General features: G+C 48.1%; 1 protein-coding gene across 1 annotated transcript in view; it reads right to left on the bottom strand.

The window, feature by feature from the left end:
• The window catches only part of ITGA9 (integrin subunit alpha 9), a 337,384-nt gene that overhangs the window by 262,429 nt on the left and 49,510 nt on the right, over nucleotides 1–25,445 (bottom strand). The window contains 7 exon segments of the mRNA XM_027583039.2: nucleotides 6,697–6,742; nucleotides 9,655–9,745; nucleotides 13,591–13,685; nucleotides 14,881–14,986; nucleotides 17,506–17,643; nucleotides 22,160–22,228; nucleotides 24,177–24,262. Of these exon segments, the coding sequence (XP_027438840.2) occupies nucleotides 6,697–6,742; nucleotides 9,655–9,745; nucleotides 13,591–13,685; nucleotides 14,881–14,986; nucleotides 17,506–17,643; nucleotides 22,160–22,228; nucleotides 24,177–24,262 (631 nt within the window).

Here is a 25,445-nt window from a genome sequence, read left to right as displayed (position 1 = left end):
GGTGACTTAGTCATGCTCTCGGAACCAAACAAGAACTAACCCAGCAAGAGAAATACTAGGCCTTCAGCTTTGCATTTAATTAAAGCATGAAATAACCAATGAGAGAGGGGCCAATGTGCCCTGTAAAGACTTTTTTCCTGGTTTTAGAAGTCGCTTATTTCCTAATAAATTAATGGTTAGCTTCCTAATAATAAAGGCAAGTAAGTTGTTAATAAAACACATCTGGTTGAAGCCATAAATGAACCACCAGATGTTGGGTGATTATTTAAAATTTCACCAATTAAGTTCCGATTTTCATTTTATTAGGAAGATAGTAATATATTTAAGAGGAGTTCCTACAGCAGATGCCAGGACTTGAGAAATAGATGTATCATCGGGAATTCCCGAGCATTTACTGTCTCTGTAAGCATGAAGTGCAGAATTCCAGTCCCATCCAGTGGGTTAAACCTCCCCCCTTCATTTCCTCCCTGCAATTCATGAAGCATTTTTCTAAAAGAACTTGATTAACAGAGTCCCAGCTGGTAACAGCAAAGTACTTCAGAGCTGAAGGAATCAACCCACCCGGCCTCAGGAGCAAGTGAAACCCTATAAACATCTGCATCCCTTATCACCAACACGGACCACCAGCACTACCTCCCACCCCATGCTTGATAGATGCATTGCATCCCTGTGGCACCTTCCGTGGATCCCCAGGGTCAGCCCACAAAACCTGATAATGACTCAGGCATTCTGCTCCCATTGCAAACACCTGCTCAGGGACGGTTCACCTAAGCTGTGCCTTAACCTCCCCTCCAGCCTCACAAAGAGACCCTTTTACCTCTAGGAAGCCCTGGCCTTCATGCCACTGGGGTGATATAACAAGATTAAGGGGCGTTAGTGGCTTGAGAACAATGACCTCCCTTGTGTACAATGACCCCGAAGAGCGCCCACGGTGAGAAAACAGATGGGGAAAAAGGAATACAACTCTCAGAGAAGACAGTATTAAGGAAAACCTCGGGGAAAGAGAGAAGGAAGGAGACACATGGCCGGGGGCGGGGGGGGGGAGAGTTTCATTACTGCCATGGACGTGGGTCAAGACCAGAAGAGTTGTGACAAGTACAAGGGAACTGTGGGTCTCCCAGAGCAAATCCAGCTGTAAGGCCAACAGACATCAGACAACAGCAGTGCCTGAAAGAAATCCAAGGTCCTGGCCTTCCAATTTCCTTATGGGTTCATCCTTAGAAGATGCTATAAATAACACAGAAAACAAATACTCTGCTCCTGGTCAACGTGTTTTTACAGACGCCAACGGACACTCTATAAAGCGCCGGGGTCCTTCCACAGCCAGCTTACATTCCCTCTCCTGGGAGGTCTCCTCCAAGAACCCTGGCAGTTGGATGCCCCCCTCCACGTCCCCAGCACTAGCTTCACATCTCACCTCACTTACTGATTAAGGTCTTTGTCTAGTTCCACACCTGCTCCACCAGCCTTCGGGCCCCTCAACGGCTAGGACCCCGGCAAATTCATCACCGACAGCCTCAGGATAGGTGTTCAAAAACCCGAGGTGATTTATTAAATGGGTGCCAATTTCACTCCAGGCCCAGGGATTGAAAACCACAGGAGTGCCCAAAGTTTCACAAAACAGACAGAGGCACCAGGGAGAGCTGGTCTCTACACTGTGAGAGCCTCCACCCTGCCCAGGGCACATCCTGCCAGGTCACCGCATGGAAGAAAGGCCTCACCCCCTCCCACCATCCCAGGGGCCGCCGTGTCGGGGAGGCTACCTGGTCCCTGCTCAGAGCAGGGCCCTGCAGAGGAAGGCAGGGTGGGCAGACTGGCAAACTGATGTCGATGGAGGCTGTCAACACAGAATCCTCTGAGGTGAGGACAAAGACCTTCAGAAGCACATGTCTCACCAACATCAGTCAGATCAGGCCCTTGAACCTGTGTCAATTCCAAGAATTGTTTTTGGACCAGGGAAAGCCCAGAAATCTTTCCTAAACTCTCTCATTGCTTCCTTTGAACTTCACTGGCTGGCACAGCACCAGGAGCCTATCACCCTCACACAGGCCCTGCCCTCCCCAGCTAATCTGAGAGCGCAAAATCAGCGAGGGCAGAGTGGGGCCAGCCCGCAGTCCTGCCTGCAGAGGTGCCAGGCTCAGTGAGAAAAGCAAAGGGGCACCTAAGGACAGCACCAAGACTTGATTTTTAAAAAGCTGGTAGCTAGAATACTTCTTTCTGATGGCTCTGACAGTTCACATTCTGATACAGATGCTCCCCGACTTAATCACGGTCCGACGTAACGATTTTTGAACCTTATGATCAGGTGACGTGCACTTAGTAGAAACCGAACTTTGAATTCTGAATCTGGATCTTTCCCCGTGCTGGTGCTATGTGGGATGATTGTGTGGTGACGCTGGCCCAGGGCCACAGCTCCTGGGCTCCGCCACCAATCACGAGGGTGAATGCCCCATACACTGACACCCTTTCTGTACCTGCGTGGCCTGTTTGTCATTTTAGGTACAGTATTCAATCATTTACATGAGATTGTCAATGCTTGATTACCAAATAGGCTTTGTGCTAGATGATTGTGCCCAACTGTAGGCAGAAGCAAGTTGTTCTGAGCACAGTTAAGGTAGGCCAGGCTAAGTGATGGCATTCAGGAGGTCAGGGGTAGTAAATGCATTTCCACTTAGGATATTTTCAATTTATGATGGGTTCATCACCACATAAGTCAAGGTAGATCTGCACTTCGCCTGTATTTACTCCCAGGTAAAACCAGTCAGGATGCCCTCTGATGGGGTATCGCTCCCTCACCCCACCCTTCTGCGGGGGCAGTGCTGCTTACGGGACAGACACGAGTGGACAGACTGAGAGCCTACACCCCCCGGGGAAGATGGAGGCTACTAAACCAGCCCTGGAGCCATTTCTTCCAGGCAGCTAACTAATGTCTATGTACTTAGAGCCACCTGCAGTAAGGTGTTCTCTTCGCGGCAGCCCAAAGGATTTCAAGCCCGTACACATCTGGACTCTCTTCTGGAGGATACGTCAGAGTGGGCATGGTGTGTTTCACGTGCACGCATATCCTTAGTTTCTTTTTCTGGTCCCATCCAAACTCTGAGGGGACTCAAAGTCTATCTAACTTGCTGGTCAGTTAGGCCATGCCCGGGATGCCCCCCAGCTTAGCCAGCTGACATCTCCAGACCTTCTTGTCCACAGTCGTTCAGCCACGTCCAGCACCTTATCAACAGATGCCACTGTGGATGACCAGCCTTCCCGGCCCTATAGACATGCTCAGCAGTCCCTCTGCCTGTTCCTCCCTGGCCCTCTCTAAGGGGCCCCCAGCTTGCCTTCCCTGCTCCCAGAAGATACCTGAGGTGGTCACCCTCACCCATGTTTCACGCTGAACCTTGCCCTGGGCCTGCTCCAATCTTGGGGCCTGGCTCAAAGATCAGGTCCCTGCCACCCGCAGCCTATACAGCGCGTCCCACCTCCCTCTGCCCCCTCAACCCCCATTCATCCATGTCCCCTTCTCCCCCTGTCTCGTCAGGCCCCAAGGCAGGAGTGGGGTCAGGGCAAGGTTTGTATGGATGAAGGTGAAGCTAAAGGTGACCGCCTCGGATTCTTGCGGACAGGAAAGGACCCAGGAGAGCAGGAGTAGTTTCAAAGACTCTTAGCCTAATCTCTGAGCCACCTGGCAATCCCATTTGCTCCTCTGTAGCCAAGCTTCTGGAAAAGAGTCAAACTTCACCATCTGTTTTCTTGCTTCTCCTTCTCTCTCCCACCCACAGCGATCTGACTTCCGCACCTCACTTCTCTCGACCTGCCAGAGCCAAGGGCACCATTGGCTTCACACCACCACCTCCGACAGGACTATATGGCCCTCTCTGCTGAGCTTGAGGTGGGCAGGTGCCCTTGACCACATAACCCTGCTTTATCATCCTCATGGCACTGACCACAATCTATAATTATCTCCTTTTTAAAATTAATAGAACTTCAATGTCACTTGGTTTCTTCATCCATAAAATGGGAACAACGGTAATAATATCTAGGTCATGGAGTTGTTAAGAAAACTAAGAATTAAAATATGTTCTATCAGGGCGCCTGGGTGGCTCAGTCAGTTAAGCCTCCGACTCTTGATTTTGGCTCAGGTCATGATCTCAGGGTTGATTCTCTTAAGAGTCTCTCTCTCTTCCTCTTCCTCTCCCCCCTCAAAAAAAAACTATGTTCTATCAACAAGAGAACAGAAGAACAAACTACAGGGTATTCAGTAAACGGACTACTGCTCAGTAAGGGGAAAAAGAAATGAACACCACACAACAGCACGGGTGAATCTCAAACGCATTGTACCAAGTGAAAGAAGCCAGAACCAAGACAGTGGGTACTACATACTTCCATCTACGTGAAAAACTAGACCAGGCAGAACTGATCTACAGCAATGAAAATCAGACCGACGGTTGTCCGTCAGGAGGGGACATAACTGGGAAGAGGCAGGAGGAAACTTTCTGGGGTGATGGAAATTGTTATTTATCTTAACGGCGGTGGCAGTTACACACGCGTGTACGCTGCTTAAAGCTCATCAAGCAGTATACTTAAATCAGCAGGCTCCACTGTATGCAAATTGTACCCCAATACGAAGAGAAGAAACAAAAACAACCAGAAAGAGTTACACGTGTGGGAGCCTAAGCAGTGCCTGACATGTGGTAGGCACTTAGCAAACACTGGTTGTATTAGTTACTTGTATAGTTGTTCAGCGAGGTGCACCTGGGATCCGACACGTAGTTGAGCACCACAGGTCAACCATATTAGCTGAACAAATGAGGGAATGGATCTCTGATCTCCTCATCCCTCCACACTCCTCCCTCAGCTATCAGGGCCTTCTGCTGACCACCTCGTCCAGGCATGCCCAGCAGCCCCTCTCCTAAAGCCTCTGCTCTTGATAAGCAGTCCGTGGCATTCTACCCAAAGGACGCTGCCTTTGTCCCTGGATGATCTCCCCTCACCAGCTTCAGCCACCACTCCAGGCTGGGGTCTGGGGCTCCCATCTGCTGTGGAACTGTCCCGCTTTATGTCTCCATCCACGTGTGGGCAAAACTCCCAGAGGAGGCCAAGGAGGAGAGAAAAAGAAAAGTCCCTTGGGGCTGAGGTTCACAGCTGGAAGCTGATAAAATACAAGAATGATGAAAAAGCAGAATCTACAAGATATCCCTTAAGCCAGATGCTCCGCGTTTTAAGAGCACCTGCTTTCAACTGCGAGAGCCGGGGACTGTGTTTTATTCTAGAGGAAACGTGACAAGCCGGAGCAAGCTGCTTGGGACAGCGAAGAGGGGAGAAGGACACCACACAGACGGTGGGTAAGCTCAGCTTCTAAAGTGTCACCTCAGTCACTGGAGGCCACGTGAGCTGTTTTACCTGAGAGGAGATGGCCAACCCACAGGGCGGGGTAGGATGAAGAAAGCAGAGATCCAATCACAAAGCAATAGCAATAGCGAGGTCACGGCCTGGGGGGGGGCACGCATGCCACCATCAAATACTAAAGGGCTGCTACATGCAAGATATAGGATCAAGAAGCAGAATTTTAGGGAGGCAAATTTAGCATAAGTTATCTAAGAATCGCTAACATTTATTGACCACCTACCTGTTCTATGCATTTTGCATGTAGTACTAACTCACAGAGTTCTACAGACCCAGTGAGGAAGTACTACTGTTCTCCTGTTGAACAGGTGAGAATCCTGAAAGACAGGTTACCTGACTCACCCAGGGAAACTCGCCTCCCAACAGCAGAGTGGGGGTTCGAACCCAGGCCGGCTGGCCCCGGAGTTCACCCTCTTAACCCAAGGCAATTCTGCCTCCTTAACAATTTAACATCCTGAGTTAGCGGGTTATTAACTGGTTCCCTCCAAAGTTACTAAGCTCTCACCCCTAGGGGCACCTCACTCAGGAGGAGGCCGGGTGTTTTGCAGCCAGAGACTCGGAGGAAGGCGCTGCTGAATGAGAAGAATCTGGGGGTGTGCAACTACATGGCCTCTGGGACCCCTTCCAGCTCTAAGATCTCACTGGCCTATTTTAGAAAGTTCTGCCATCACGTTATTAACAAAACCTAAGAGCTGGCTCCCACTCCAAAGGGTAATTCCACCTCCTCTGACTCATACAGACAGAAATACTTGGAGATGGTTCACGGTGGGATGGCAGGCCACAGCATTTGTAGGAGAGATTCAGGCTGCATGGGCTGCAAGGGCTCCCATCCCTCACCTCTGCCTCCACAGGCCAGGAAGTACTGTCCACAGGGCAGGAGGCTCCCGGCCCCTGGGGATCTGGGGACTGACAAGGTGGGGATGAAGAGCTGGGACAAGGCAGTGCTTTGGAGCCCCTGAGTGTCCTGGCACCCGTAGGAAATGACAACATAGTATACACACATTCATGAAGCAGCTGATCATGGCAAAAGGCAAAACCCCTAGGGCTGAAGCCACCCCAAGCCCCAGGGATGCTACGGTCTCAGAGCTGCAAGCCACTGGAGGCCCACCAGCTAGAAACTCTGCAACAGGGTGTAAAGAGGACAAGAAAAGAAAGGTCACATTTCCACTTCCCGAGCACCTCCGGGGACAGGACGGAGAGAATTGCTGACTAAGGGGGAATAACTCCCCCAACCACCCCCATCACCAAATTCCAGCCCCCACCGTGAAGAAGAGTCCGGGAAGCAAGAGGAAAGCATCTCACCTTAGAAGAACCACGCTGTCAGACATGAAGGCTCCAATAGTTACATCTGAAAATCAGAAGTTCGTAGCATTCAGAGATGTGCTGAAGCTCCTCCCAGCCCACCCACCCCCTGGCAAGGTCCACAGCCACGGGGGCCCAGCACTGAGGTCGGGTCCCCTGACAGCCTTCCTCTGGGACATTCGATGACCTTGTAAAAGTGAGAGCCACACTGACTCACGTGGCAGCCAATCACCGGCTGTGGCTTGGTGAGACCTTGAAATGTGGCTGGTACAAAAACGATGAACTAGCTCAAAAAATTTTATATTATTTAAAATTGATTTCACCTATTTCTATCTTTTTCACGTGTTTCCTAGAATACATTAAATTATATATGTGGCTCATACTATGTATCTTTTGGACACCAGTGAATTACAGAGACAGATACTTAGAACTAAATGAGCCGGAAAAAAGCTCTAGGTTCTGTAGAACATGTGAATCATCTCTGCTCTACCCCTCACTCTGTGTGACCTCAGAGTCTCTCAGAGAGTCCTTGTCTGTACCATGGACATAATTATCCCCAGTGTCTTCTTCAAAAACTGATAATATTTCTTAATATTTAAATCAGACATCTATTAAATATTTACTAGACATATTAGTTGTTAAATATTGGATTTTTAAAATATTTAAATATACCTGACATATTAAATCACATATTTAAATCAGAAAATTCATGAAATACTTAGTACACTACAAACCAAGACACAAGTGTTAACTGGTAATGTTTATTATTTTTTTAAGATTTTATTTGTCAGAGAGAACGCGCAAGCAGGGGGGAGTGGCAGGCACCCCGCTGAGCAGGGAGCCCGATGTGGGGCTCGATCCCAGGACCCTGGGATCATGACCTGAGCTGAAGGCAGACTGAGCCACCCAGGCGTCCCAGTAATGTTTATTCTTAAATAACTTTAATTTATGAAGTATATACTCATCCAATAGCTCTCTGCCTTTCTTCCCCTTGAGTATAAACTCCTTAGTCCTGGGTGTTTAGTCTTTAGTCCTTCCTCAAGACAGCAAGATGACCATTACCACTTTACAGTACCAAGCATCTGAATCCGAGAGCCTGAATCCACATGTCTATACAATGCTCTCATTAAGGAAAAAGAAACAGCAAATCCATGAATTATAGTGCTGTTAAATTTCTGCACTTGGGTGTGCTCGTTAATTTTGCTGTTTTCCAAGTCTTTTTGATTTGACTGGATGTTTGAAAATAAAAGAACCTGAGGGATTTGTCATTTCTTTTATGAAAAATGTAAAAAGTTCAGGGGTGCCTGGGTGGCTCAGTCAGTTAACCATCTGCCTTTGGCTCAGGTCATGATCCCAGTGTCCTGGGATCGAGTCCTGCACTGGGCTCCCTGCTCAGCGGGGAGTCTGCTTCTCCCTTTGCCCCTCCCCCCAATGCGTGTGCTTGCTCACTCTCTCTCAAATAACAATTTAAAAAAATCTGAAAAAAAAAAGAGAAAAATGTAAGAAATTCACATGCATCATGAAGCGTGAACACACCTGCTCATAGTGCACATGCGTCTCGGCCTACCACGATATGGCCTCTGGCTGGGCCCCTAAGTTTTCTGTGGCTCGGTACCCTTGTTTATCAAGTGGGGGATACCCCACCTTTACCCACCTGCTGCACTAACTATAAGAGGTGAACTGCACGTGGGAGAATTTTGCCAACATCAGGTATTATTTCAGGATGGCCACAAATTACCCAAAACAAGAAGAACTGCTTTCTCCAACGTAAGAAGACCCATGAGGGTCCATAGGAACAAAGCTTCAGGATTGACCCTTTCCTACCCCCTCCTCCTGGCTCTGTAAGGTCACAAGAAATGATCAAAACTGCTGCCCATAAGAAACTACCAAATGCACGGCCCTCATGCGGCACTGCCCTGGGTCTCAGAAGTCCTTCCGGGGCATTTTAAGTGGAAAGAAATACTTCCTCACGACAGCAAGATGACCGGTATTTCCAGGGAAATGTTTCCTGAATTCCAGGACGATTTCAGATTTTTTCAAATTCTCATCTGTGTTTCCTCACCTCGCCCTACTCCGTCCCCTTCAAACCCCAGAAGAACCACCATCCCCCCGCCCAGTGCATTTTCCCTAAACTGGACAACATTTGGGATTAAGGTGGGAAATGGAACATTTTTATTCAATTAGCCTCAACCACCACGGGGCATTAATTCACCCTGAAGACAAGGCAGCCAGCCTTGAACGGTGAAGGTCTGGTTTGTCCGTCAGGGAGAGAGCATGGTTTTCTTTTTTGCTCCAAATATTTCAATTCTCTTGCAGGGGTTAGGAGGTGGGAAAGGTGCTGCCCAGCTCCTTTTTCCCTTCTCAAGGGTAAGAAGCCTCTATGCTTAAATATCGAGGAAAACATGAGGTTTTGCTATCATTTTTAATGTGGTCAGTGCTTTTTTTTTCTTCATTAGAAAGAGCCGCCACCACAGAAATCACTGTTTGTTTTTGTTTTTTTGTTTGTTTCTTTTGAAATCAATTCATCCTTTTGGTGCCTAAACTCTTCAGAATAGATCACTCTAAAACCCCAAAATAAACTTCAACACCTTAAAATCAAATACCAGGGGCACCTGGGTGGCTCAGTTGGTTAAGCAACTGCCTTCGGCTCAGGTCATGATCCTGGAGTCCCGGGATCGAGTCCCACATCGGGCTTCCTGCTCAGCAGGGAGTCTGCTTCTCCCTCTGACCCTCTTCCCTCTTGTGCTTTCTATCTCTCATTCTCTCTCTCTCTCAAATAAATAAATAAAATCTTTTAAAAAAATCTTAAAATCAAATACCAGGCAAAGCATCCCCTTCTATTGTGGGAATTTTCCTCATCCTAAATAGATGTCACCACTGCTTAACCAGACTGGAAATGACCCCAACTCAGCATTTATCTTCGTTTATCTCATATGCCTTCAAAGAAAAACAGCTTACCAGGATAGCCATTTCCATCCATATCAATGCCTCCTGATATGGACTGCCCAAACATCCGCAGAACTGGACTTATCTTCTGGCCTGACAGTTTCTGAAACAGATAATAGGGAAATTGAGTCACCGGATAGGAGCACAGTGGTAAATAAGAACCCATGACTGTTCTACGCAGCTTCCGTTGGACACTCGGTCCTGAAGCTGTGGAAAGAGAAAACTGTAGTCCTAATTTGATCCTGGGGTTTTTAGCACCTGGTTGAAGACCACACACTCTGTTATTGTGACTTGCCTTAGCTACATGTCATTGTTTAAAAATTTTTCCAAGCTCAGTGTTCACAAAAAACCCACGCAGACTCATGTGCTAATGTTTTGACATGCCACATGAAGTTTGATATAGATGCTTACTTCCATTTCCAACAGCGGTTCTGTTTCATTTCCACATAGGTGGAGCTGGCTGAAATTCTAAGAACATGTTTTCCTTAGCTCTCTCTACCCAAATATGTACTAAACATGGACCACCCCTGTCCTCGGAGATGCATGTGAGTCTTTCCCTGGGTGGACAGGCAATGAGCGTGTCTAGCTGGAAAAGATGCCACATGGAAACCGCCTCTCAGTCAAGCTGACCAGAAGATCTCATAGGGCTCCAGAGCTTCACAGACAGGATGAGACTGGCCTATCTAGTAAACCTGGAGCTGCATGGTCCTGAACCTTCTATAATCTGTAGGAAATCCTAAAAAAAAAAAAAAAAAAATCAGCTGAAGCCACCCTCCTCCCCAATCAACCAGTTAGAGTTCACAGCTCTACCACCAAGGGGCATCTGTTCTTTTATTTGTCATGAAGTTCAATCTATATTAACACACACTGCCTTGGTTCAGGACTATTTACTGTACACGCAGCCTTCATCCTTCATCAACATCTGTGTAGCACAGTTCCTCAAAAGATATCAAACTTCCTGAATCTGAAAAGTCCCAGGGATCTGACCTGCTCCTTCTTCCCTTTGTTTTTACAGTCTCTTTGGGGAGGCTTACCTCCCAATACCCTCACTGTGGATGATAAGAAAAATGCTTTGTTTGTACAGCACAATCCCTATCAGAACCAGGTTTACAGATAGGCAGGGGCTCACTTTGGATTTTCTTTCTGCATCCTTTTCCATACTGAGTCATCCTGCAGAGAAGTCATGAGTGTGGGGAGAGGGAGTTTCCATAGGATCTACAGATGGAGACACCAGGGACCAACCCCTCACCCCCAGCACCTCCCAGGAGCCCATCACTGCAAATAACCTTCCACTTGCCATCTTCAGTTAAGCCATCCATCAGGAAATGTGCAAGCCTCATAGTACGAATCAGAGCACCGTAGCAAATGCTAAAGAAATGTTTCTTGCTAACAGGCAGAGCTCCACATCCCACATGGCTCTGTCTAAACAAACATGTATGTATGTCTATTTCTTAAAAGCCCCATTTTGAGGCATTTCTAAGCTCTGCTGTGCCTGGGACAAGGGGGAAGAGTGAAGGGGTGGTCCATTTGGGGGTGGCGATGCAGGCTTAAGTTATCCCACAGACATCTGCAGGCCATTAGGCCATAAAGCCAGGAAGATAAGTCTGCTCAGTGCTAATAACCCCAAATGAAAACCAGGAGCCTTGGAAAAACTCCACTTGCCCAGGTTTACAGGCAGTGTCCTTACGGCAGGAGAAAGATCACAGGGGCCGCCATGACATGCCCAGGGGGTTCTCAAATGGAGAAAAGCACACAAGGATCTTAAAATCAACACTTTTGATGATGAACTCAAGAAAGAGGAATGAGTTAAAGAGTAATGTGGACGAACTTCAGCCCTGATCTCACAATTTAGCCGGCAGAAATAATACCAGTCTGGGCCAAAGAAAAGCAACTCCTTTGCCCAGAGCTGTTTCTGATTTCTTCCTCTGGTTCACCCGCACAATGCCCGCTCTGTCCAGACCCCAGCCCTGAAGAATCTGTCATTAAAGGATTATTTTTTTCCTTTTAAATCACTGACCTTATCATATACATATTAGCAGCTTGGAAAAGTATAAGCATAGTTGTTTCTTTCTTTTTTTTTTTTTTTAAGTGCCCTAAACCACTTCTCTTTGTCAAAGCTGACGAGCCCGCCGGCATGCTGACGGAGGCAGGACGCATCCAGCTGCTGATCCCTGCTTCCTACTAAAGACACTCCATGCTAACCACAAAATTTGTACTGCAGTTATCTGCGGGGATTCCACCCAGCAACAAAACAAAACACTGGAGGGCCGCAGGAGGAGGGGAAGCAGGGGTCTCTGACAGGTTGCCCTCTGTGTGATTCGCTTCCAAGGTCCGGGAACAAGCTTCCAGGAGGATGCGTGGAAAGTGACCCCGGCAGCTGCCGGAGGACCGGCCTCCGTGGATGACTTCCCGCTTGTCACATCGTGAAGAGGGTCCCTCAGACCACAGCAGCCCTCCTGATGTGGATGTGGCCCCCAACCTGTGCCCAAAGCCCTCTTCCTCCTGCCACATCGGCTGAGTCACCTAAGAGCTTACTGTCACCATTATTCATTTCTAATGAGAAGAAGATGGTCCCGGTAGACCCATGCCCCTTGGAGTATGTGGGCTTCAGAGCAAAATAAGTTTCCATATTTCTAAGTTTTCCAGCTGAGCTTCCCTAGGTGTTCCTTCCTCCAATGTGGAGTTGAGGGCGTGGTTACAATAAAAGGTTGGGAGTCAGAAGGGGAAAGTTTTAGGGGCCATACTGCCACTTACTAGTCAGAGACCTTGGGCAAGCTGAGTCCCCTTCCCCGGCAGGAGGCACCTCATAAAGACAAGGTGTATAATAAAGTCACCATCTCACAGCAGTAGGACAAAGGACTAAAGAAAAGAGGGCAGAGTGGTCCCCCCTCTCTGCCCTCTGCCTCGCAAGGGAGTCACTGAGCTGGGCTGGCCCCAGCAGAGAGGGCGCAGGAAGCTGGCCACTAACCAACCCTCAACCTCTAATCAGTTCACTTGTATCTGCTGCAAGAACAATAATTATGAATGCATGAATTGAACTTACATTTATGTATTGGCTCTTAAAATCCACTTGTAAAGTCTCTTTCTTACCTAGAGACTTCAATACATGAACAGATTTGGACACTTTCCTAATACTTCATTTTAGAGAACACTTCTAGAACATTTCACAAGAACACGATTCAGTTGAGAGTTCTGTTTCCTTAGAGATAATCAAGATATGAGGCCAGCTTCTTTGTGATGAGAAATAGAAGCATGAGTAGGAAGTGATAAGCACATAAGAAGCGCTCAACAGATCAATATTTGCTGACTGGAAATTTCTCAACTTGTGTTGAGTCCCTTTCTGTCCTGACCCACTCACTGGGTCAGGCCTGCGCCACTCCAGACAGAGACATCCACAAATAGCCTGACGATGCCTCTGTCAAGAGAGTGACTTCCTTTTTTCCCATGGGCTGGGCTTGAGACCATCAGCAAGATTAAACACCAAGCTGATACAGCAAAAAACAAAACTCACCACTTCCACGTTCCCAAGTCTGGAGCTCAAGGCCAGAGCTTTGACCAGCTCCTCACTGCAACACCAATTACAACAACCAGCGCTGTGGCAACTTTCAGGCCCCTCCTCCACGAACCGTTGTCTCTCTAAATTATATTTTACAACATATTCCTTTGCCCTGCACAGATGGTTGACAAAGGAGCAACTAAAATAGAAAACCTCTTCTTCTTCAAGAAATAACTCTGAATGTGGGTAAGGGTGGGGATATAATCTTCCACAGACAGAATGCTTCCCTGACAGTGAGCAATGGTCTCTTTCACTGGAGAGCAGGAAGGTTGAACTTAGAGACCATGTTGTGTTTTCCTCTGTACTCCAGGGTGTGGTACAGACTAAAGGTTCCCTATGTGTTTGTCAGATGAATGTATGGACAGTTACCATGTCATTCTCACTGCAATTACCATTGAGTACTGAGGGATGATCCCGCCAGAGTCGCCATGATAGATATAGACGGCCCCGGAGAAGTCGTCCTCCTTGGGTGCGCCAATGGCCACATCTGAGGGGAGAAAAACAGCTATGGGTTAGAGATCCATATGGAGTAATATAAGGAGTTTTCCTAATTCCTGCCATCAGCTGGGTCCCTCCATACCAGAAATTTCTTGGTCGTTGGTTGTTCAGGCATTAAGCTAGACACACACTCTCTTAGCAGGGAAAAAAAAGGGCTGGGGGGTAGAAAGAAAATTACTGAAGCTGAGAAGGGTTTAGGTTCCAGAAGACTTCCTACCTCATCCTCACAGAAAAAAATCATTGACCCATCCAATAAAAGAAATGCAAATATAAACCATCCACCCGAATTTCTCTCAGGGGAATTCCATCAACTATGGTTATTGCATAACTGAGAAAGACGACTCTGTTCCTGGAGAAGGGACTTAAATAAAATGGCATTCACTTCCCAAAAAAACATCATTACCCTCACAAACTGACAGCCCCTGGGACAAAGCTGAGATCTTCCTGACTTTATTCCCTTTGCTTCTAACAAAAGTCATGTGTTTGCAGAAGTGAGGTCAAGGGTGAGGGGCACGTTCTCACACGACCTCAAGCCGGGATCCTCTCCGGCCAGGGGTGTGAGGGGTATCAAAGGAGCCTGGATGTCTGGCCTGAGGCAAGAGCTGCCCCCCAGCCTGTCCTCCACCTCAGCTGTCCCCCTAGTGACGTGGCTCCCACAGGTCCTGATGTCCGTCTGCTGCGTATACAGTAAGTGGAGGCGGCACTGAACAGACCAGAGTGAGGAGCCAAGAGGCTGGGAAGGAATCTGCAGTCCAGATGGAACTTGGCATCAGGTACCCACAGCCCTACCCTCTCAGCAGGGGCATATTCAAGTCCATCTCCTTGCTGTCCCTCTCAAGGCTGAGACTGTCTAAGTCCCTCCTCACTCACTGTACTAACCACGTGGTAGAGCCTTAGAGGCTCAGACACGAAGAAGCCCGTTCAAACACATCTGCAACAAGAAGCCCCAGTGGCCCAGCCCTAGGTTCCCTCGCACGGCAGACACACAGCCATGACCTCGGGGCTGCTGAGAAGGTACCACGTGGAAGCAGAAGTGCAGTGGGCTCAGAGCCCGGCCCTGAGTGTCTGCACGGAGAACATCTTCTCTAAGGGCACCCCTCCCTGCAGGGGCCTTCCAAGCAGGAGGCAGATCCAGGAGCACCTTGTGCCAGAGCGAAGCCAGAGGGCGGTGAGGGCTCACTGACCTGGGAACCCATCATCATCAAGGTCACCCAGGCTGGCGATGCTCTCCCCAAAGTGTGCATTGTAGGCGCCATCACCACTCAGGGCCAGCTGCTCCTCGAGGGCTCCCTGGGAAACAGGATGGAGGAAAAAATGGAAAACAAAACAAAACCAGAACCAAAACAACCCCCAATAAAACCAAAGCTCCGAATGCCACCCCGGGAGCACACCCATAGACAGGAAAGACCTGGGCAGAATCACGGGCACCCAAGCTTCTCTCTCCTGGTGGCAAAATGAGTCCCTTTCACCTGTGCAGCAGGAGGGTCTCCCACAGCCTGAGATGCCTTTTAGAGGGAAGAGGATTCTCAGGTTGGCCAATGACTCCACCTCTCCCTTGTCCTGACACTCCACAAACCTACCTACCTACATACCTGTCGCCACAAAATCCTCTCAGCTGCCCTTACCTTTTGTTCCCCAAAGGTGTTTTACGTGGGCATACATATTTCTACTTTTTCTTTCCTGTCCCATTTAATACAAGTTTATAAAGCTGCTTTGCAAGGTGCATGTAATCAGTAATCTTGACAGAGTCATGGTTCAGAAAACCCAACACCAGGGTTCTTGGCCAGGGAAGGGGTGGGGACACGCACACCTGTGCCCGTTATCGTGGGGCTCAGATTTGGATTTCTTGAGCAAACACCACCCAACAGAGGGAGGGGGTCAATGGTGTATGGTGGAAGTAAAAGCCATCTGAGGATACCCACTCTACCTCAAATCACTGACATGTCAGTATCAGAGTATTAAAACACAATCTGAGATTTTGAGGCATAAGAATGTCAAAACCTGCCCCAGTGAAGAGGTACTCGGGACCCAGTGCACACCCACAAGCCATCCAAGGGAGTGTCTGGCTTTAGATTGGACTTTATGATTCTCCCCATTTTACAGATGAGGAAACTGAGCCACTAATTTTAAGCTATTTGTCCACATCACACAGGCTAGTAAGTGAAAAAAACCAAGGTCCAGGTCCATCTGTCTCCAAAGTCACCATGTTTCCACTCCTCTACACCACTTCATCATCATCAATCAGACAGGGTAAGGCCCAAAAGATATAACATCCAGGTACTCAGGGTAGCCACATGGCATTAAGATACGCTGGTTGGAGGTTGGAGTGTGTGGGCACAATGTGTCTGGGGGAATTCTCCTGCTCCAAGATTCCACACCCTGATTTAGACACACTGTCGAGCTATTGCACTGGTCTCCTTACTACCTGACAAGTTCATACCTACACGAATGTTTCATTCTCTTACAAATATAGTAGCCGGCAGCCACTGAATGCTGCTGTTCTCATCTCCATAATGACTATCTCATTTCTCCCCACACCTGCCTGGCCCTCTTCCTGGAATGTCAATGGGGATGCAAGTGCCAGACATAACTGCAACAGGTCCCAGGAGGTACGTTTGTTCCCAGGTTTTAGATCCACTTTCTCAAAGAGTTTGCAAGCATACAAGAAAGCCCAAGGCTCTAACATTCCCTGATTTCTCTTCAAATAGCTTCCTTTCTTTGTGACATCTGCCCACCTATAGTTAAACACCACCGCCCCCTCCAACCCTCCAAATGAATGAGTCATCCAACTAGGATAACTAGCGTCTTCGTCCCTGCTTAAAAGTACACTTTTTTTTTTTTTTTAACTAGAAAGTATTGCACTCTTGCTCTTTGGATAAAGATAAAATTAAAAATCTACCCAAGCCTTTCCACCCACAAAGATCTGTTATGAACATTCTCTACATATTTTATATATTTTTAAAAGTTCTTTGTATAGGCAGTTTTTATCCTGCTTTTCACTGATTACCTTACAAGCATTTTCTTATGTTTGGTGACAAAATTGATGCATTTAACTCTCTTGTTGGACATTCTTAATTCTAGATGCTGAAAAGATTGTGCTTTCTCATCGGTCTCCTGCCCCACTGATGCGTTGATCCCGTCCCTGTCCCCCCAGCCCTCTACTCGGCTGCAGAGAGGCAGAAGCATCTTTCTGACACCATCACACCCCTTCCATGGTTCTGCAGGGTAAAGGACATCATGATCACAGCCCTTGGCCACTGCACTGGCCCCCACCCAACCCCCAGCCCACTTGCCCAGCTCCCAACCCACCCCTGTCCGTCTGCCTAGCTCCTACTCCTTCAAGATTCTCCCCAGCCACTGTGCCCTCCAGGAGGTTGCTCGGCTGCCCTGGGCTTGTGTGCACATACTTCCAGGGAGCCAGCTGGCCTGGGTTCAAATCCTAGCCCACCGCTTCTAGCTGTGTGCTGCGGGCCTCGTTTTTTATCTGAAAAATGGAGACCCCTGATACTCTGTGCACATTACATGGAAATCAGTTATAGAAAACAGGAGGAATAGTTTCAGGTACAGAATAAACACTCAAAATCAAACACACTATGATTTTTCTCAATCCCTGTATGTCTGCAGTGATAACACCATGTCCGGCTTTCCATTAATGGAATATTGAGGTTTCTGAAGGTAGGAGGCAAGTCTTTTCACCTCCTCTGGGCCACGGGGCCCAGTGCATGGCCCAGCGGGGTGTTCAGTCACTCCTCGCTGGACAGATGTCCCTCTCCCACACCCATCCACCTGGTGCCCAGCAGTGTACTCACATTTCCTCTGTTGATGTAGACAGTGACCTGCCCCTCATCCCTGATCTCAGAGAACATGGGGGCCCCCACCAGCAGGTCAGAGAGGCCGTCCGCGTTCAGGTCAACTGCACATAAGGAGGAGCCGAAGTAAGAGCCCATCTGCAACCAAGTCGAGTTGCAACAAAGCGTTCAGTGTCTGCCCTCACACAGGAGGCCCTCGCTTTCCTCTAGCCCACTGCTTTAGAAACTCTTGCCCCCAAGTCCCTCAGAGGTTATGATGGCTATGCTGCCCCATAAGCCAGAAGGCCTGGGCCAGTGGTGAAATGCCTGACTTCCCTGGCTCCCAGCAGCGATGCTGGGCCCCCGTCCACGTGAGACCGAAGCTAACTAGCTCAGAGTCTCCCTCCTTGGAGTCCTACCAAGGGGAAAACAAGTGGACCAATCCCAGGAGAATAAGGTACGGTTTTTAAAAATGCAAGCCAGAGTTACAAAACAGGTTACAACCATAGTAAAAGAGCCTCCTATAACAGACATTTGACAGTGCTAACCAAGTAGGAATATGATATTTCATAACACAAGGCAAGCATGAAAAGAAACGCTACATGAGGAAATAGATTACCCTCTCCCGGGCCCGAGCAGAGCCAAAGCCAACCAGGAAGGCCTGAACTCAAGTGACAGGAGAAGGTAGAGCTCCTAAGACTATGTAACGGATAAGGGAGCACAGCCAGGTTCCACTGGCTCTTCTTGAATCTGAGCTTAATCCAATGCCTATTTTCGTAAACCAGGGGTCTCAAACCCAAATGCCAATGGGATCCAGGCAGGGGATAGAAGAGGTATAAGAAAAAACAAGTAACACTGCAAGTATGCTCACAGGTGGCAAGTGACACCTGGCTTCAGTGTCTAACAGGCAATAGGGAGTGGTAGGGCCTGTGGCAAACTGGGGCCCACACGGCCAGCTACCAGAGCCGCTCCTACCCAGCGGCAGTCAACTGCTGCCCTGAGGGAGGCTGACCCAGAGAAGACCAACCTTCCCATTTTTCAAGAGAAGCCAAAATCTAAAATTTTATTTGAGGTGCCTCTTTCTAAAATGCAGGGCAACTCGTTTATAATAAAAAAGAAGAAACAAACACCAGGCAGGCCAAACAAAAAGTTCTATGGGCTGCATCCTTTCCAAAGCCTGCCAGTTCGCAACCTCTGTTGGAAAGGAAAAAAAAAAAAAAAGACCATTCTTTTAATATAAATGTTTCAGATAAAAGGGCTGTGGTTCTGCTGATGGGAACAAGCATTTTCTTTCGGAGCTGGAGTTTGCTGGCAGCTGCCCCAGGGAGTGTGAGAGCAGTGGAGGGCACTCCGGTCCACTTCCTGCAGTGAACCCGGGGACAGGAGCCCCTCCCCAGTCACACGCCACTTGTGCTCAACCCACCCCGCCCTGCCAACACCCATTCCCAAAGGAGAAGGGTGTAGGCAACACTTGGATTCACAGCAGAGACCAAGGTGCCAGTCACTAATTCAGTGGCCTTGCCGATCTATCTGGACTTCAGTAAAACAAACAAACAAACAAGCTGGTGAGACCCACACAAGGCCCCAAGGACCAAAGTTGCTGGCTGTTCTCTCTGACTGAGCCCCAGGGGAACTATTTGTTTCAGTCCAATGGGCTATTTAACTTGGCATCTTCATTGGTGTTCAATCAGAAATCCCTGAACATCAAGTTTCCTAAGTTTTGACATACAAACACTTCAGATACCCCATTAACGCAATAAAACTCCTATATGTGGCAATGACATGCTTTGTGTGTGCGTGGGGGCAGAGGGTGCTCCTTGATCAGAGTTCACCCATCAGCCTGGAAATGCAGGGACCTGTGACTATATTAACATCTGGATTGTGCACATATTGATGATTTCTTAGATGTACTATATGAAGGATGTCAACCACTAAAAACTGGAACTTTGGAGTTTTGTTGTTTTGTTTTTCTTATGGTAAGGCCAGAAGACAGGACTACCTGAACAAATTCTGGCCAAACAAAAGCAGAAGTAGACCAGTGGTCGACTGAGTCAGAACCCTTCCCTATGTGTGTGGCTCCAGACATAGGGGTAAAGCTACAGGCATCCTTTGAAAGCCTGGGGTCATGTCCTTTCCCTTTGAAATAATGGAGAAGTCAGAGAGGCTAGAATTTCCCATTTCTTCTTGCAAAAAGCAGAGTAAGATGTATATAGAAAGTAATGGTCTTTTTTAAAATCAGAGCACTGATGATGGGAGTAAAGCTCCCAGCCAGAGACACAGGAGGGCAAGAGTGAGTGACATAAGGAATGACTCTAGCTAGGATGGTGCAAAGTGAGGAAGTGGCATGGTCATGGAGCTGGTGGGTGAAACACCTGGCCCTCCAGTCCTCTCCCAGGAAGCCCCAACACCTCACAAGGACATTCAAGCAGACACGCAAGCCAGTCTGTCCTGGGACTCCACGTCCTGAAATCCGCGGGAAGTGTGCTCAAGTGGCTTTTCAAATGTTTACTTCTCCCTCCACCCACTCTTTTTTTTTAAGATTTTATTCATTTGAGAGAGAGAGAGAGAGACAGAGAGAGCACAAGCAGGGAAGCAGGGGGAGAGGCAGAGGGAGAGGAAGAAGCAGACTCCCTGCCGAGCTGGGAGACCGACATGGGGCTCGATCCCAGGACCTGGAGATCATGACCTGAGCCGAAGGCAGACGCTTAACCAGAGAGCCACCCAGATGCCCCCTCTTACATCTGTTGCCCCAAACTTGACTGTGACCTGTCACAGATGAGTGGCTGTGTAAATTGTCATATGCCCTGGGAGGTTTTTGAGAAGGAGGGGGCACAATTATAGGCTGTTAATTACACCAGGATGACCGGCATTAACTGGGCCTGCCCTGGGCACAGGCAGCTGGGCGGGGGGCGGGGGAGGGGTGCAGATAAAGGCAGCAGGTGAGGAGACACAGGTGGAAGTGAATATAAAGAAACTCTGAAAACTGAGCGACAGGTGTGCTCCTTCTCTACACATCACTTCAGAGTCTTTAAACAGTAGTTACACGAGGTGATGGATGTGAGTCCACCATATATGCATGGACCAAATCATCACATTGAACACCTTAAGCTCACCCAATGCTATATGTCAGTTATATCTCAATAAAGCTGCGGGGCGGGGGGGGAGACTCCTCTCATTTTGTGCTGTCAAGCCCAGGTATGTTTGAAGGGGAGGGGGTGGGGGTCTGGGTTTCCCAGAGTAGACATACTCACCTGTTTATTATTTTTTTTGTAAGAAAGACCTAAAATGTTAGGTTTAAGAGCATTCACACCCTCCTTGCCCTGGGGCTCTATCACGAATGGCGCTGTGTTATTTCTTGTCTAACTGTCAGGGGTGCTTGGAAAACCTTTTTTGTAGAATTGCTCACAGACCTTTTCCAGTGTGGCTGCTTTGGGGTTTTGGAAATGTTAAAACAACACAGGCCAGTGCAGTTCCCAGGGGAATGCAGAGCTGTTCTCAGGGAAAACTTCGCAAAACTGATTTGGTGATGCATTTTTTTTTTTATTGAAAAGATTATGAAAATTCTCTACTAAGTACACACATTAAGGTTGTTAAAATTGAAAAAAAAATTCTACTTATGAGTGGAATTTGGGGAAATGAGAATATGCACCATCAGAACAGTGTATAATGGTGCCAGGCTTTTGTAGAGCAGGTCTAACCCCCGTCAGGACCTGAACTGGGGCACGTGGCCCGCCCACAAAGAAAACAACTGTTTTCCCCTCTTTTCTTAGGGTGATGGTAGGTAAAACCACCTTCCACATTCTCCCATCTCCTGGAATCTCCCTCCCAAGTCCCAGAGTCCTGTGCTTCTTCCCAGAGCTCCCTAAGGCCTCCACACCAAGGCAAGCCTCCAAATTATCCCCTGGCCCCCCAGCCCAAATGTGTGTCCCCAGAGAGCAGCCAATCTCCCTAAAGGGTCCTGCTGGTCTGAGCCACGCTAAGGTGTGCAGGACTAACAAGCCCATTAAAAATGTGGCTTATTAATCCAGGGACTCTCTACCTACCTTCATCTCAGACTACGGCGCAGCCTAATGGAAACGGAGAGAGCAATTAGGGCCAGGACGAAGACAAGACAATGCACGCAGATAAATCTTGCCCGGGACTAATTCCAAGGCAGCCATCCCAAGCTATTTCTATTTCAAGGTTCTTGAATGGGGGGCTCAGGATGAGAGGAGGAGGGGCAGCACCGGGCCAGAGACGCAGGGATAGTGAGAGCCATTTGCCTGCACGCCTACTCAGTTAGATGTCGTGGGTTTGCTACCATACTTAACTGTGTCTGATCTCTCTGGGGTGTCGATGTGTAGGTATGAGAGAGAGGCGGACGGAAGGTCAAAGAGGTAGAGAAAGGCAGACACACAGCAAGTCGTAATTCTGATGACTATCTGAACTATGGAAATCCTTTTTGAACTCTGTGATGGAACTTGGTTGTGTCCAAACTCATCTTGCTACCTGTGAGCATGAATTCCACAATCCACAGGTTACACACAATGCTGGGGAGGTTAAGACAACTGCATGCAGGGCTGCCATACAAACTAAGGGCACAGGTAGGGCCTCTACACTGATTTTCTAAAGAGTGAACCGATTCCCACAGGATGACATCTGACAAGCAAAAAGACACCAGTACCCAGAATCTCACCTTTTTACCTGATGCCTGAAAAATCTTAATTAAGGTGCCTGATCTTCGATCAGCTCTAAAAATATAAACCTATGGAAGGAAAAAAAGATCTAGTTAAGATAGAGGCCATGACCAAAGATACTGACCAGCATCCTCCTGAGAGTCCTACTTAAATTAAGGCCAATCAGGCACACAGCAGGTGTACTTAAGCTGGCTGGTGAAGTTCCCAGGACTTTACCAACTCTGCAAAAAAACAGTGTCCTTCAATCCCGAGGCACCATGCATCTGTACCACAAAGAGGATCACTGATGTAGAACTTCCCAAATGACAGGACTACGGAAGTTCTTTTCCAAGTTGCATCTTATAGGAATAGCGTCCCATGAGAACCAGGGTAGGGAACCCTCCCGTGGGGTAAAAAGCCGCCACCCTAGTGAGAATGTATTTGTGCCCTGACACCAGAAAAGAATAACCCTTCAGGCCTGAGGTCTAGTCTAGGGTCCCTGGGAATGGGACAGTCGGCAACTCTGTCAACTACGACCAGTTTCCCCAGCACCTCTCACATGATCCAACTGAAAGAAGCATTTTCAGGTTCTTTGTGGTTAGCTGAATCCAGTATTCTCTGCCTGGTTCTATCCGTTATACCATTCTCATCCTAAGACCTGGCTGTCTTAAGACTATCACAAGCATCTGCAGAGAACACAATGCAATCAGATCAAAGTTTGTGTAGCTGGTGAGAAAAGGAAGTACTGAGGCGTCTGCACGGCCGTGAGCTGGGAGGCAGACACTGTTACCAACGCTACAGAGAAGCCTGGTCACACGCACGCAGCTTCTTTCCTGGACGACATTATCAGCGTGGGGACAGCTCTCGGTGCTTCTTCCCTCTACCATGTAGAGGAATTCATGTGACCCTGAAGGACCCACCTCTTTCCTAACGTTATCAGAGTTCATCTGCACGCCTCCCCCAGCTCAGTGCCCTGCGTTTTTATCTGGTTTCATTCCCCGAGATCCTTTCTCCCTCGCACCAGCATTAGCAGGGCGGGAGGCACAAGTTCCAGAAACGAGAGTTGAGGCTCCTAACTCCTGCCCAGGAGGATCCAGGGAAATGACCCTCATGATGTACCAGTCAAGTCCAGTCAGCTGGCCACACTGACATGCTGGCTCAAGGCTCCAGTGAACAGTGGTTTGGGCTCAACTAGGCCTCTCTAAAATCCAGACCCCACTTCGCTGAGCCCCTGGAGATATGGCCATACTCTATCCAAGGTCCACCCCATGGGCTCGGGTCCAGAGATCATTCCCTTGTTCAGAGTTTTCTATCAGAGAACCTATGGAGTTAAAAATGCAGGTTCCTGATTCAAGCACACCTACCCAATCTAGATTTCCCGTACCCTGGAGCTAAAGAAACAGCAAGCATAGTTCTTCATACTCTCGGCCCCATAGAGGCCACAATTCCTAAAGGGACCAGAAAGCCCTAGATCCATAGGGTATTTGCTATACTCTGGGCACATCCTTTAGGAAAACTGACCTACATGTCCCCAGTTCAGCCGTTGGACTGAACCAGTCTTGACTCTAAAACACTGGGGAAATAAACATGACACTCTAGGCCCCAAGATAAATAAATAAAGTCCTAAAGATACCTGGGACTAGACCTGGCTCTATTAAGTCAAAGTCAAAATTGGGAAGGGCTTGGCAGAGTGGAGAATTTAAAGCTGGCTAGTGCTGAACACCATTCCTTTGGAGGATGCCATGATGCCAAGGGTCAGTCTTAACAATCTCACACAGAGTCAGCTGCTGAACACAGAGAACGTGCAGAGAATGGAGAGGTCTGGGAGTAGCATTCACTCCCTGATTAAGCTTTCAAGGTACACTCTCAAAAGCAGCTGGGAGGAGGCTGACGGGAGACTCCTCATTACTTCATCATTTACCCACCAGCCACCCAGGAGAATGTTCAGATCAAATCAATGACCAACCTCTACACCAGGGGCAGCAAGCCCGCCCCTGGTGTCTGACCCCGTGCTATTCCACAGACTTTTCTCCTCACCTTCCCGATGCCTTCGTCCTGGGGGGCACCTCCTACCACATCGGTGGTGGATGGGCGAGAGAAGGAGCCGGCTGTCACCGCATAGCCTGTAAGGGATGGGCATTAACCAAGGACAGGATGAGAGAGGGCAGGGGAGAAAAAGATCCATCCGAGGAAAAAGGGTTTCAAGCAGCCCTTGTCTGGACAGTGAGGACCCAGCTATTCTTGAAACATAACCTCCCAGGAAAGAAATTATATCGGTCAGTCTTCTCATGCTGAAATGGCTCATCTCACAAAAAGTGAGGTTCACAAAAACATCGGGGCAGGAAAGAGTGTTTTTTGAGGGTCCTCTTTAAAATAGGTATTATGCTAAATATATCTGTTTTTTTCTTTTTGAGATATAATTTTCATACAGTCAAGTGCATACATCCGAAGTGTAGAACTCAGTGAAAGTGTCCACATGTACACAGCCATGAGATCACCACCCAGAGTGAATATAAAGTACAGACCCCAAACTAGAAGGTTCCCTCCTACCCTTTCAAGTCAATGCTCTCCTACAGGCAGCCACTACTGTGTTTCTATCACTATATATCAGGTTTACCTGTTCTAGAGCTTCACTCAACATAACACCTGTGACATTCATCCATGCAGAGTATAATAGCAGCCGTTTTCTTTTATTGTGGAGCAATGGTCTACTGTACGAAGAGATCAGAACATCTTTATTCTAGTGCTGGGCATCTGGGCTGTTCCCAGCTGTTCCAGCTTTACTACAAATAAAGCTGCTATGAATATTCCTCTGTGTATCTTTGGACACCGGCAAATTTTAATCACACAACTCTATGAGGAAGGTATGATTATTTTTTCCATTTTCCAGATGTAGGAACTGAGACTAAACATGGTTAAGTAACATGCCCCAGGTAACACGGCAAGATTCAGATCCAATCTAGGTGTCTCCAAAGCCTCTGCTGTTGACCATGGTGCCATCCTCCCTTCTAAGAGAAGGCAGAAAGAAGCTGACAGTGGCAGGGTGGCGGGGCGGGGGCGGGGTATGGATGAGAAAAGAATCTGGATGCAAAAGGAATCAAGAAACAAAGGTAAAAGTTGTCTGAGCTTAGTCTAAATGTCTTCTGCTTATTGAGAGCCCTGTGGGCAGGCTGAAAGTTCTCCGTTAGCCAGCAGAGACCCTTACGGGTGGCCATATATTCCCCAAACCTTGTCTTCACCTTCAAACCCAAATGCTGTGATCACAAGCTGTTTGGATTTTGTGATGACATCATACTGTGATCAATT

This window comes from Zalophus californianus, chromosome 1 (genome assembly GCF_009762305.2).
Source record: "Zalophus californianus isolate mZalCal1 chromosome 1, mZalCal1.pri.v2, whole genome shotgun sequence".
NCBI classification, from domain to species: domain Eukaryota; kingdom Metazoa; phylum Chordata; class Mammalia; order Carnivora; family Otariidae; genus Zalophus; species Zalophus californianus.
Note: the sequence above shows the minus strand (reverse complement) of the source record. Positions and strands in the feature narration are given on the sequence as shown.